The sequence below is a fragment of the Salvelinus sp. IW2-2015 genome, unplaced genomic scaffold (assembly GCF_002910315.2).
Source record: "Salvelinus sp. IW2-2015 unplaced genomic scaffold, ASM291031v2 Un_scaffold3260, whole genome shotgun sequence".
Lineage (NCBI taxonomy): Eukaryota > Metazoa > Chordata > Actinopteri > Salmoniformes > Salmonidae > Salvelinus > Salvelinus sp. IW2-2015.
Genome location: NW_019944546.1, coordinates 56276 through 68754, shown reverse-complemented (window position 1 = coordinate 68754; position 12479 = coordinate 56276). Strand labels below are relative to the sequence as shown.

The 12479-nt window shown below is 42.7% G+C and overlaps 1 protein-coding gene and 1 long non-coding RNA gene across 2 annotated transcripts in view; one reads left to right on the top strand and one right to left on the bottom strand.

Annotated features, from left to right (window-relative positions):
- LOC139025780 (ribonuclease inhibitor-like) overlaps nt 1–12478 on the bottom strand; it is a gene marked incomplete at its 5' end in the record, with an annotated part of 19978 nt that extends 7500 nt beyond the window's left edge. Inside the window, 3 exons of the mRNA XM_070440973.1 lie at nt 8925–9098; nt 11953–12126; nt 12363–12478. Of these exons, the coding sequence (XP_070297074.1) occupies nt 8925–9098; nt 11953–12126; nt 12363–12478 (464 nt within the window). The remainder of the gene's footprint in view (nt 1–8924; nt 9099–11952; nt 12127–12362) is intronic.
- The window catches only part of LOC139025783 (uncharacterized), a 71415-nt gene that overhangs the window by 7471 nt on the left and 51465 nt on the right, over nt 1–12479 (top strand). The window lies entirely within an intron of this gene.

The following is a 12479-nucleotide window of genomic DNA, read 5'->3' as shown; positions in this document are numbered from 1 at the left end:
TTTCTTTGCGTTATGTGAAGTGGCCACGTTTTGCGCCACATGGCTAGCTGTTGGTTGCTAATTCGACAGGAGAAGAGGACATGTCTACAACCAAACAACAATTATTCTGGACAAAGGACAACTTCTACAACATTCTGATGGAAGATCATCAAAAGTAGAAAACCATTTTATGATGTAATTCGTATTATCTGTGTGAAAATGTTAATTTTGTCCGCCCGATTTGGGCGCTTGTCCGCTATAATAAGCTGGATGTCGTATTAAAGTATTATTAAATTCTAACACCAGCGATGCATTAAGAACTATGATCTTTCATTTCTTACAACATGTATTTTTTATTAAGTTTATGATGATGTATTTGGTCAGATATAGGTGACTTCCAAGATTTCTCCGAGACAATTTTGTGTATATTTTGACTAAGTATTCACATTGTAACCACGATTTGTACGCTAAATATGCACATTTTCGAACAAAACATAAGTGTATGTGTAATATGATGTTATAGGACTGTCATCTGATGAAGGTCAAGGTTAGCTAAAAATTATATCTTTTGCTTGGTTGTTTCGTATCGCTACACTTTGCGGTGATGAATTGCGGTTGTTGTGTTTTGGCTATTGTGTAAGCTAATATAAGCTTTATTGTGTTTTCGCTGTAAAACACTTAAAATCTGGAAATATTGGCTGGATTTCACAAGATGTTGTCTTTCATTTGCGTACACCATATGTATTTTTCAAAATTTTTATGATGAGTATTAGGTATTTCACGTTGTTCTGTATATTCTTTGCTTTGGTGCAATTTTGATTGTAGCTGCAATTTAAAACTATGATTATACCTGAAATATCCACTTTTTCAACAAAACATAGATTTATTTATAAATGGTTCAGACGTCATCTGATGAAGTTGTTCTTGGTTAGTGGCTTATTATATCTTTATTTGGCACAATTTGTGATAGCTACTGATGGAGTAAAATTTTGTGAGTAAAACAGTTGAGTCTTTTGCTACGTGGTTAGCTAATAGAATTACATATTGTGTTTTCCTGTAAAACATTTTAAAATCGAATGTTGGCTGGATTCACAAGTGTGTAACTTTCATTGGTGCTTGGACTTGAGATTTCATTGAAAATTATATTATATGGATATCCCTGTCGCGTTCGGCAAGGCTTATGCTAGTCAGCTTTTTGATGGGGGATCCCGGATCCGGGTTTTGTTGACCAGTGAGAGTTTAAAAAGGTCAGGAGATGAGAACCTCCCCAGAGAGGAGAGACAGGGTTAAGTCTCCGGCACTAGAAGCGCCGCTCTGGTTGTGAGTGGTTCCTGTTTTGCTTAGTTCCTCATACAGCTGACTGAGTGCGGTCTTAGTGCCAGATCTGTTGTGTGTGGTAAATTAAACATCCACAAAAAGTACAGCTGAAAAACTCTCTTAGGCAAGTAGTGTGGCCTGCAATGTATCACAATATACTCTACTTCAGGCGAGTAAATCTAGATGACTTCCTGAGATTTTCGTTGCACCAGCTGTTGTTTAACAAATTGCACAGGACGCCCCCCCTCGTCTTTACCGGAGTTGTGCTTGTACTATCTTGCCGGTGCAGCGTGATATCCCGTATACTGAATATCCATGTCTTCATTCAGCCCACGATTTCCGTGAAACCATAGGATATTGTAACGCGCCAGTCTAAGCTCTTCCTCCTTCCTCGGACGAGGAGAGGAGAAAGGATCGGAGGACCAATGTGCAGCGTTGGTAATTTTCCATGAATTTAATTAACACACAAGACAAGATACTGACAAACTAATACAAAACAACAAACGACCGTGAAGCTACAAACAAAAAGTGCAAGACACAGAGCTACAACGTTAGCCATAGACCACTATACAAAAAACAAACAAAACTAACCGTCACAGTCCTAGCTGGTGCATACAAAAACACAAGACAGGAAACAAACCACCCACAATTCCGAACACAATAAACAAGCCACCTATATATGATTCTCAATCAGGGACAACGATTGACAGCTTGTCTTCTGATGAGAACCATATTTAGGCTGTAACAACAGAAACAGACGAACTAGACACACAACATAAGGAAATTCCCACACAGCTCACGTCCTGACCAACACTAAACAAGCAAAACAATAAGAACTCTGGTTCAGGACGTGTACAGTACCCCCCCCCCCCCTGAGTGCGGACTCGAACGCATCCTAAACTCAAGGGGAGGGTCTGGGTGGGCATCTGTCCGCTGGTGGCGGCTCCGGCGGTGGACGAGGGACACCACCTCCAAACACTGTCTTTGTCCCCCTCGCTTAGCGTCCTTTGAGTAGGCGACCCTCGCCCACGACCTTGGCCTAAGAATCCTCCCCAAGGCCCCCACGTGATTTAGGAGGTAGCTCAGACAGAGAGGTAGCTCAGGACAGAGAGGTAGCTCAGGACAGAGAGGAGCTCAGGACAGAGAGGTAGCTCAGGACAGAAAGGCAGCTCAGGACAGAGAGGGCAACTCCGGACAGCAGGGCTAACTCCGGACAGAGAGGCAACTCGGACGAATGGCAGCTCCGGACTGAATGGCAGCTCCGGACTGAATGGCAGCTCCGACTGAGTGGCAGCTCCGGACTGAGTGGCAGCTCCGGACTGAGTGGCAGCTCCGGACTAAGTGGCAGCTCCGACTAAGTGGCAGCTCCGGACTGAGTGGCAGCTCCGACTGAGTGGCAGCTCATGACTGAGTGGCAGCTCATGACTGAGTGGCAGCTCATGACTGAGTGGCAGCTCATGGACTGTAGGCAAGCTCACGACTGGAGGGCAGCTCACGACGGAGGGCAGCTCACGACTGGAGGGCAGCTCCTGACTGGCTGGCGGCTCTGGCAGCTCCTGACTGGCTGGCGGCTCTGGCAGCTCCTGACTGGCTGGCGGCTCTGGCAGCTCCTGACTGTCTGGCGCGCTCTGGCAGCTCCTAACTGGCTGGCGGCTCTGGCAGCTCCTGACTGACGGACGGCTCTGGGTTCGCCTGACTGATGGACGGCTCTTAATGGCTCCGGACAGACGGGCGGATCTGAAGGCTCGGGCAGACGGGGCTCAGATGGCGCTGCGGGCAGACGGATGGCTCAGATGGCGCTGGGCAGACGGATGTCTCAGATGGCGCTGGGCAGACGGATGGCTCAGATGCACTGGGCAGACGGATGGCTCAGACGGCGCTGGGCAGACGGATGGCTCAGACGGCGCTGGGCAGACAGATGGCTCAGACGGCGCTGGCAGACGGATGGCTCTGACCTGCTGAGGCGCACAGTAGGCCTGGTGCGTGGTGCCGGAACTGGTGGTACCGGACTGGAGACACGCATCTCAGGGCGAGTGCGGGGGCAGGAACAGGGCACACTGGACTTCTCAAAGCGCCACTATAGGCCTGGTGCGTGGTACCGGAACTGGAGGTACCGGGCTGAGGGCACGCACCTCAGGCGAGTGCGGGGAGAAGGAACAGTGCGTACAGGGCTCTGGAACGCCACAGGAGGCTTGGTTGCGTGGTGCTGGAACTGGAGGTACTGGGCTGGAGACACGCACCATAGGAGAGTGCGTGGAGGAGGAACAGGCCTCGGAGACGCACTGGAAGCCTGTGCGTGGTGTAGGCACTGGTGGTACTGGGCTGGGGCCACGCACCATAAGGCAAGTGCGGGGTGCTGGAACTGGAGGAAATGGGCTGGGGCGGAAGGTGGCGCCGGATATACCGGACCGTGCAGGCGTACTGGCTCCCTTGACACCGAGCCTGCCCAACCTTACCTGGTTGAATGCTCCCCGTAGCCCGTCCAGTGCGGGGAGGTGGAATAACCCGCACTGGGCTGTGTTGGCGAACCGGGGACACCATACGTAAGGCTGGTGCCATGTACACCGGCCGAGGAGACTTACTGGAGGCCAGATATGTTGAGCCGGCTTCATGGCACTTGGCTCAATGCTCAATCTAGCCCGCCAGTGCGGGGAGGTGGAATAACCCGCACCGGGCTATGCACACGTACAGGAGACACCGTGCGCTCTTCCGCATAACACGGTGTCTGCCCGTACTCCCGCTCTCCACGTAAGCATGGGAAAGTGGGCGCAGGTTTCCTACCTACCTTCGCCACACTACCCTTAGCGCCCCCCCCCCCAATAAATTTTTGGGTTTCTTCACGGGCTTCCAGCCACGCTTCGTGCTGCCTCCTCATACCACCGCTCCTGGGCTTTAGCTGCCTCCATCTCTTCCCGAGAGCGGCGATATTCTCCAATGTGAGCCCAGTGTCCTTTACCCTCCAGAATTTCCTCCCATGTCCAGGATTCCTGTGTAGTGGGCCGCTGCTGCTCGTACTCACGCTGCTTGTCCGAGTTTGGTGGGTGGTTCTGTAACGGCAGTCTAGCTTTTCCTCCTCCTCGGACGAGGAGAGGAGAGAAGGATCGGAGGACCAATGTGCAGCGTTGTAATTTTCCATGAATTTAATTAACACAAAGACAAGATACTGACAAACTAATACAAAACAACAAACGACCCTGAAGCTACAAACAAAAGTGCAATACACAAGCTACTAACGTTAGACATAGACACTATACAAAATAACAAACAAACTAACCGTCACAGTCCTAGCTGGTGCATACAAAACACAAAGACCGGTATTCGTGATCGTACCTCGTCTAATTTATCGTCCAATGATTGCACGTTGGCGAGTAGTATGATGGTAACGGCAGCTTTCTCACACGCCTTCTCCGGGTCCTGACCAGGCATCCGGCTCTTTGTACTCTGTACCTGCGTCGCTTCCTCTTGCAAATAACGGGGATGCCGGCGCTGTCGGGTGTGTGGAGAATGTCTTGTGCGTCCTCCTTGATGTAGAAAAAATTATTTGTCTAATCCGAGGTGAGTGATCGATGTCCTGATATCCAGAAGCAATTTTTTGCCGTAAGATTCGGTTGCAGAAACATTATGTACAAAATAAGTTACAAATAACGCGAAAAAAACACATAATAGCACAATTGGTTGGGCGCCCGTAAAACTGATACCATTTCTTCCGGCGCCATTTTTCCAAGCAGAGCTCCTTTAGCACCTCAGACTCAGTGACTGCCTGCAAGGAGAAACTTTGTAGCGGGTAAGGGGAAAAAGGAGAAGCATCGGGGATAGTCGCATTAGAAGGGAGGGGAATGAGGAAATGTTGGACGGGCAAGGAGGCATGGCTGAGTCAAAAAGGAATCCTTCCTTAAAACTTCTTAAGTGTAGGGGCAGTATTTTCGTTTTTGGCTAAAAAACGTACCCATTTGAAACTGCCTATTTCTCAGCCCCAAAACTAGAATATGCATATAATTGTCAGATTAGGATAGAAAACACTCTAAAGTTTCCAAAACTGTCAAAATTTTGTCTTGTGAGTTTACAGAACTGATATTGCAGGCTAAAACCTGAGGAAAATCCAATCAGAAAGTGCCTCTGTTTTTGAAACCTCTCTGTTCTTATGCATCCCTATCACCCATTTAAAGGGATATCAACCAGATTCCTTTTTCTATGGCTTCCCTAAGGTGTCAAAGGCTTTAGACATAGTTTCAGGCTTTAAATTTGAAAAATTAGGAGAACGATCACATTGCGTAAGTGGATAGGTGGGGGCTCTCAGAGTGAGTTGTGTGCAACAGAGAAAGGCGGCCATTGTTACTCCCGGTCCTATTGAAAAACCAACATTCCAGATTGATATATTATCGAATAGATATTTGAAAAACAACCTGAGAGTTGATTATAAAAAACGTTTGACATGTTTCTGTGGACATTATGGATATTATCTGGAATTTTTGTCTGCGTTGTCGTGACCGCTTTTTCCTGTGGATTTCTCAGCATAACGCGCCAAACAAACGGAGGTATTTGGATATAAAAATATCTTTATGGAACAAAAGGAACATTTGTTGTCTAACAAATGGGAGTCTCGTGAGTGAAAACATCCGAAGATCATCAAAGGTAAATTATTAATTTGATTGCTTTTCTGATTTTCGTGACCAAGTTACCTGATGCTAGGTGTACTTAATGTTTTGTCGAGCGATCGATAAACTTACACAAACGCTTGTATTGCTTTCGCTGTAAAGCATCATTTCAAAATCTGAGACGACGGGTGGATTAACAAAAGGCTAAGCTGTGTTTTGCAATATTGCACTTGTGATTTCATGAATATGAATATTTTCTAGTAATATTATTTGACTGTGGCGCTATGCTATTTCAGCGTTGCTGTTGACAATTATCCCGGATCCGGGATGGGTGGTTCAGAAAGGTTAATTAAGTGGTGATTAACTTCTTATGGCTGCAGCCCGACACCGTACACTTATGACAACAGCCAGCTCAAAGTGCAGGGCGCGAAATTCAAAATATATATTTTTTTAATATTTAACTTTCACACATTAACAAGTCCAATACAGCATATGAAAGGTACACATCTTGTGAATCCAGCCAACATGTCCGATTTTTAAAATGTTTTACAGGGAAGACACAATATGTAAATCTATTAGCTAACCACGTTAGCAAAAGACACCACTTTTTTTACTCCACCAGTTTTTTACTCCATCAGTAGCTATCACAAATTCGTCCAATAAAGATATAAATAGCCACTAACCAAGAAACAACTTCATCAGATGACTGTCTGACAACATATTATTGTATAGCATATGTTTGTTAGAAAAATGTGCATATTTCAGGTATAAATCATAGTTTACATTGCAGCTACAATCAGAAATTGCACCGAAAGCARMCAKAATATTTACAGACACCAACGTCAAATACCTAATTACTCATCATAAAACATTTCTGAAAAATACATAGTGTACAGCAATTGAAAGACAGGCATCTTGTGATTCCAGACAATATTTCCGATTTATCAAGTGTTTTACAGCGAAAACACAATAGAGCGTTATATTAGCTTACCACAATAGCCAAAAACACAAGCAATTTCCCAGTAGCAAAAGTTAGCGATCRTAACAAACAAGCAAAAGATATATAATTTTTGACTAACCTTGATTTTCTTCATCAGATGACAGTCCTATAACATCAGGTTATACATACACTTATGTTTTGTTCGAAAATGTGCATATTTAGAGCTGAAATCAGTGGTTACACATTGTGCTAACTTAGCTACTTTTTCCACAACGTCTAAACAGCAACGATATTTTTCTGACACGTTTTCTGACACACATATTCTGACCAAATAGCTATTCATAAACATAASTAAAAAATACATGTTGTATAGGAAATGATAGATCCATTAGTTCTTAATGAAATCGCAGTGTTAGAATTCTAAAAAATAACTTCATTACGACATCCAGCTTCGGTATAGCTGAGTACCCCAAAGTTGGGCGCCCACGACTAATTCACATGCACGACAGATATATGAATTAGCATCATAAAATGTTTCTTACTTTTGGTGATCTTCCATCAGAATGTTGKASAAGGTGTCCTTTGTCAAGAACAGTCGTTGTTTGGATTTAGAACSTTCATTTTCCCTCTCGATTTAGCACGCGCACTTGCCAAGTGGCACAAAGCTCTCCAAGTCAACAAACGGAARAGAACGKAACACGGCAAAACTCCCGAAAAATTTTCAATAATCTGATGAAACTATATTGAAAAAACATACTTTACGATGATATGGTCACATGTATCAAATAAAATCATAGCCGGAGATATTAGTCGTCCATAACGACAGCTAAACAGAAGGCAAATCCATGTCCCCTTTCGCGCGCTCCAGAAAACAGAAAATGGACGGTCACGTCATACAAAGAGCTTTTATTCCACCTCAGACCAAGATAAACACGAAATTTCTTGTCTCACCGCCTCTTGACATCCAGGGGAAGGTGTATGAAGTGCACGTAGACTCTTACGTATCATGCCCATGTATAGGCAGGAAGTAGAACAGAGCATCGATTTCAGTCTTTCCACTTCCTGGTCAGGAAATGTGCTGCAGAATGAGTTCTGTTTCACTCAGAGAAATAATTCAAACGGTTTTAGAAACTAGATAGTGTTTTCTATCCAATAGTAATAATAATATGCATATTGTACGAGCAAGAATTGAGTACGAGGCCGTTTGAAATGGGCACCTTTTATCTGGCTACTCAATACTCCCCCTGCAGCCCAAACAGGTTAAATCCTGATGATGATGCCATGATTAATACAAAACATAAATAAATCATGAAAAATAATAGTGTATTACATTTTCTGTCTAAGTGAGTAGATAACATGTTTCTAAACACTACTAAATTAATCCTGATGATGCCATGATTAATACAAATCATAAATGAATCATGAATAATAATGAGTGAGAAAGTTAGAGGCTACAACAGCTAACCTCTCATCATTACCAATAACAGAGGGGGTATGATCCTTGTGCCTCTGTAACTTTCTCATTCATCATCATTCATGATTCATTCATGACTATTCATAATCATGGTAACATCCACATGAATGTAGAAGTGTTCAGAAACATCTTCTATTCTTACTGACAATACAAGTGAAGTGACTCCAAAATGACAGGACATTATTCACCATTCAGTTTCTATTTGGAAAAACATCATCCAAAACACAACCAAAACAAACTGCAAAGGAATTCAACAAGTTAGTAAAATCACAAGCTTGATGTAATCACTGCAGTCATGGAATATGGGACCAAATACTAAACTTATGACTACTTTTATACAATATAAGTGAGTATGTCCAAATTATTATTACTTTTTCAAATGGGAGAACAAGATACATGAAGTGCTTTCATATCTAAACGGTAAAACATATATGTATGAATACCCTCAAATTAATATGAAACATTCTATCTCAAATCCAAAATGCTGGAGTATAGCACCAAATGTAAAACTGTAAGCTTCACTGCCCAAACACATATGTTGTGGACTATGTGTGTCTGGTAAACACATGTGGATCTGGTGAACAGTTATCACTTGTTGACCAACTACAGGAATACTGACCTCAGAGTCTCCAGTTTACAGTGGGGATTCCCCAGTCCAGCAGAGACCAGCTTCACTCCTGAATCCTTCAGGTCATTGTTACTCAGATCCAGCTCTCTCAGGTGTGAGGGGTTGGACTTCAGAGCTGAGACCAGAGAAGCACAGCCTTCCTCTGTGACTCCACAGCCTGACAGCCTGCAAAGAGTCAAATCATATTAAAACCACACTACTATTCTTTGGTGGTGAAAATAGTGGCAGTATATTTTTACATAAATGAATGAATGTATCATTATTATAAATGATAATATTACTTGTAGATATAAAAATGCATATTACAAATATTTGAGTAGACTGACCAGACCAGTTTAAAAAGCAGTATCAGTCAAAAGACAGACAGTGAGGTATGAGATTTAGATTGTATTGAGTATACAGTCCACACCATATCTATTTTGACAGTGAAGCTAACATTTCAAATGTGTCTCTGTACTCCAGAATTTTGGAATTGAGAGCAAATGTTTCACACCAGGTGACAGTATATAATATCACCAGGGAATTTTCATACATATCGGTTTCACCATTTAAAGAAATAAAAGTAATTCAAACTTGTTTTTCAACCACTCCACAAATGTCTTGTTAACAAACTATAGTTTTGGCAAGTCTGTTAGGACATCTACTTTGTGCATGAATTTTTCCAACAATTGTTTACAAACAGATTATTTCACTTGTAATTCACTGTATCACAATTCCAGTGAGTCAGAAGTTTACATACACTAAGTTGACTTTGCCTTTAAACAGCTTGGAAAATTCCTGAAAATTATGTCATGGCTTTCATTACCTTCAAACTCAGTGCCTCTTTGCTTGACATCATGGGAAAATCAATAGAAATCAGCCAAGGCCTCAGTAAAAACATTGTAGACCTCCACAAGTCTGGTTCATCCTTGGGAGCAATTTCCAAACGCCTGAAGGTACCACGTTCATCTGTACAAGCAATAGTACTCAAGTATAAACACCATGGGACCATGCAGCCGTCATACCGCTCAGGAAGGAGACACATTCTGTCTCATAGAGATGAATGTACTTTGGTGCAAAAAGTGCAAATCAATCTCAGAACAACAGCAAAGGACCTTGTGAAGATGCTGGAGGAAACAGGTACAAAAGTATCTTTATCCACAGTAAAACGAGTCCTATACCGATATAACCTGAAAGGCTGCTCTGCAAGGAAGAAGCCACTGCTCCAAAACCACCATAAAAAAGCCAGACTACGGTTTGCAACTGCACATGGGACAAAGATCGTACTTTTTGGATAAATATCCTCTGGTCTGATCAAACAAAAATAGAACTGTTTGGCCATAATGACCACTGTTATTTTTGGAGGAAAAAGGGGGAGGCTTGCAAGCCGAAGAGCACCATCCCAACCGTTACGCATGGGGTGGCAGCATCATGATGTGGGGGTGCTTTGCTGCAGGAGGTACTGGTGCACTTCACAAAATAGATGGCATCATGAGGAAAGAAAATTATGTGGATATATTGAAGTAACATCTCAAGACATCAGTCAGGAAGTTAAAGCTTGGTCGCAAATGGGTCTTCCAAATGGACAATGACCCCAAGCATACTTCCAAAGTTGTGGCAAAATGGCTTAAGGACAACAAGTCAAGGTATTGGAGTTGCCATCACAAAGCCCTGACCTCAATCCTATAGAAAATTTGTGGGCAGAACAGAAAAAGCGTGTCCGAGCAAGGAGGCCTAACAACCTAACTCAGTTACACCTGCTCTGTCAGGAGGAATGGACCAAAATTCACCCAACTTATTGTGGGAAGCTTGCGGAAGGCTACCCAATACGTTTGACCCATGTTAAACCAATGTAAAGGCAATGCTACCAAATACTAACTGAGTGTATGTAAACTTCTGACCCACTGGGAATGTGATGAAATAAATAATAGCTGAATAAATCATTCTCTCTACTATTATTCTGACTTTTCACATTCTTAAAATAAAGTGGTGATCCTAACTGACCTAAGACAGAGCATTTTTACGTGGATTAAATGTCAGGAATTGTGAAAAACTGAGTTTAAATGTAATTGGCTAAGGTGTATGTAAACTTCCGACTTCAACTGTATATAGTCCCCCTATTTGAAGAAGTCATAAGTATTCTGACCAATTCACTTATAGTGTATTAAAGTAGTCAAACGTATAGTATTTGGTCCCATATTCCTTGAACGCAATGACTACATCAAGCCTGTGACTGCCATGATTGAGAAAGATCATGATTTAATCATTAATAATAATTAGTGAGAAAGTAACTGAGGATACAACAAAACATGCTAACCTCTCACCATTACCAATAACAGAGGCTACAAACAAAACATGCTAACCTCTCACCATTACCAATAACAGAGGCTACAACAAAACATGCTAACCTCTCACCATTACCATTAACAGAGGCTACAACAAAACATGCTAACCTCTCACCATTACCAATAACAGAGGCTACAACAAAACATGCTAACCTCTCACCATTGTTAGGTTCTAATTTTCAGAGTAAAAATTCAAAAGACACAATCAAAGCTCAAACCAAGTTTATGCTTCTCAGAGGGTCAATACAGCTGCATTAGACAAAGACATGATTTCACCAATGGTAGAATACATACCCCACTTTGGGTGGAGTCTCCTCCTTATGCTAAAAACATGGCCTTCAACGGTTCGTCCACTTATCAGTACTGCCACATGCCAACGTGTTCCCTCACTCAGCCCCTTCCAAGCTTCATTATGGCACCCCTCATGTCTCTCTTATAACTAATGATTAATAATAGTTCAAGCTCAGAAAGACAAATCTATCACCATTAACCTCTCAAATAAAAGGTGACATTCTTCACTGTCAACTAATATGAAACATTCTGTCTCAAATCCAAAATGCTGGAGCATAGCACCAAATTTAAAACTGTAAGCTTCACTGTCCAAACACATATGGTGTGGACTATGTGTGTCTGGTAAACACATGTGGATCTGGTGAACAGTTATCACTTGTTGACCAAACTACAGGAATACTGACCTCAGAGTCTCCAGTTTACAGTGGGGATTCCCCAGTCCAGCAGAGAGCAGCTTCACTCCTGAATCCTTCAGGTCATTGTTACTTAGATCCAGCTCTCTCAGGTGTGAGGGGTTTGACTCCAGAGCTGAGACCAGAGATGCACAGCCTTTCTCTGTGACTCCACAGCCAGACAGCCTGAGTGTAGAAGGACAATGGCAGATGCATTTGGTTTATTCTCCCAAACAACATATAGATTCAACTTCCGTCTCCTAGAATTGTATGGTCAAAATGTTATACTAATGTGAAAATCAATGCATTTATTCAATATGTTTTTCAATATAATTTTATATACATATTATAATACATATTTTTCTCTAAACTGAATATTTCTTCCTGATGATTAGGACTAAAATGTCATTTTATGTACTCACAGAACAGCTCTGGAGGCTTTGGCCACTGGCAGCAGCCTCAGAAGACCTTCCTCTGATCTGGAGTATTTCTTCAGGTCAAACACATCCAGCTCCTTTTCTGAAGTCAGCAACACAAAG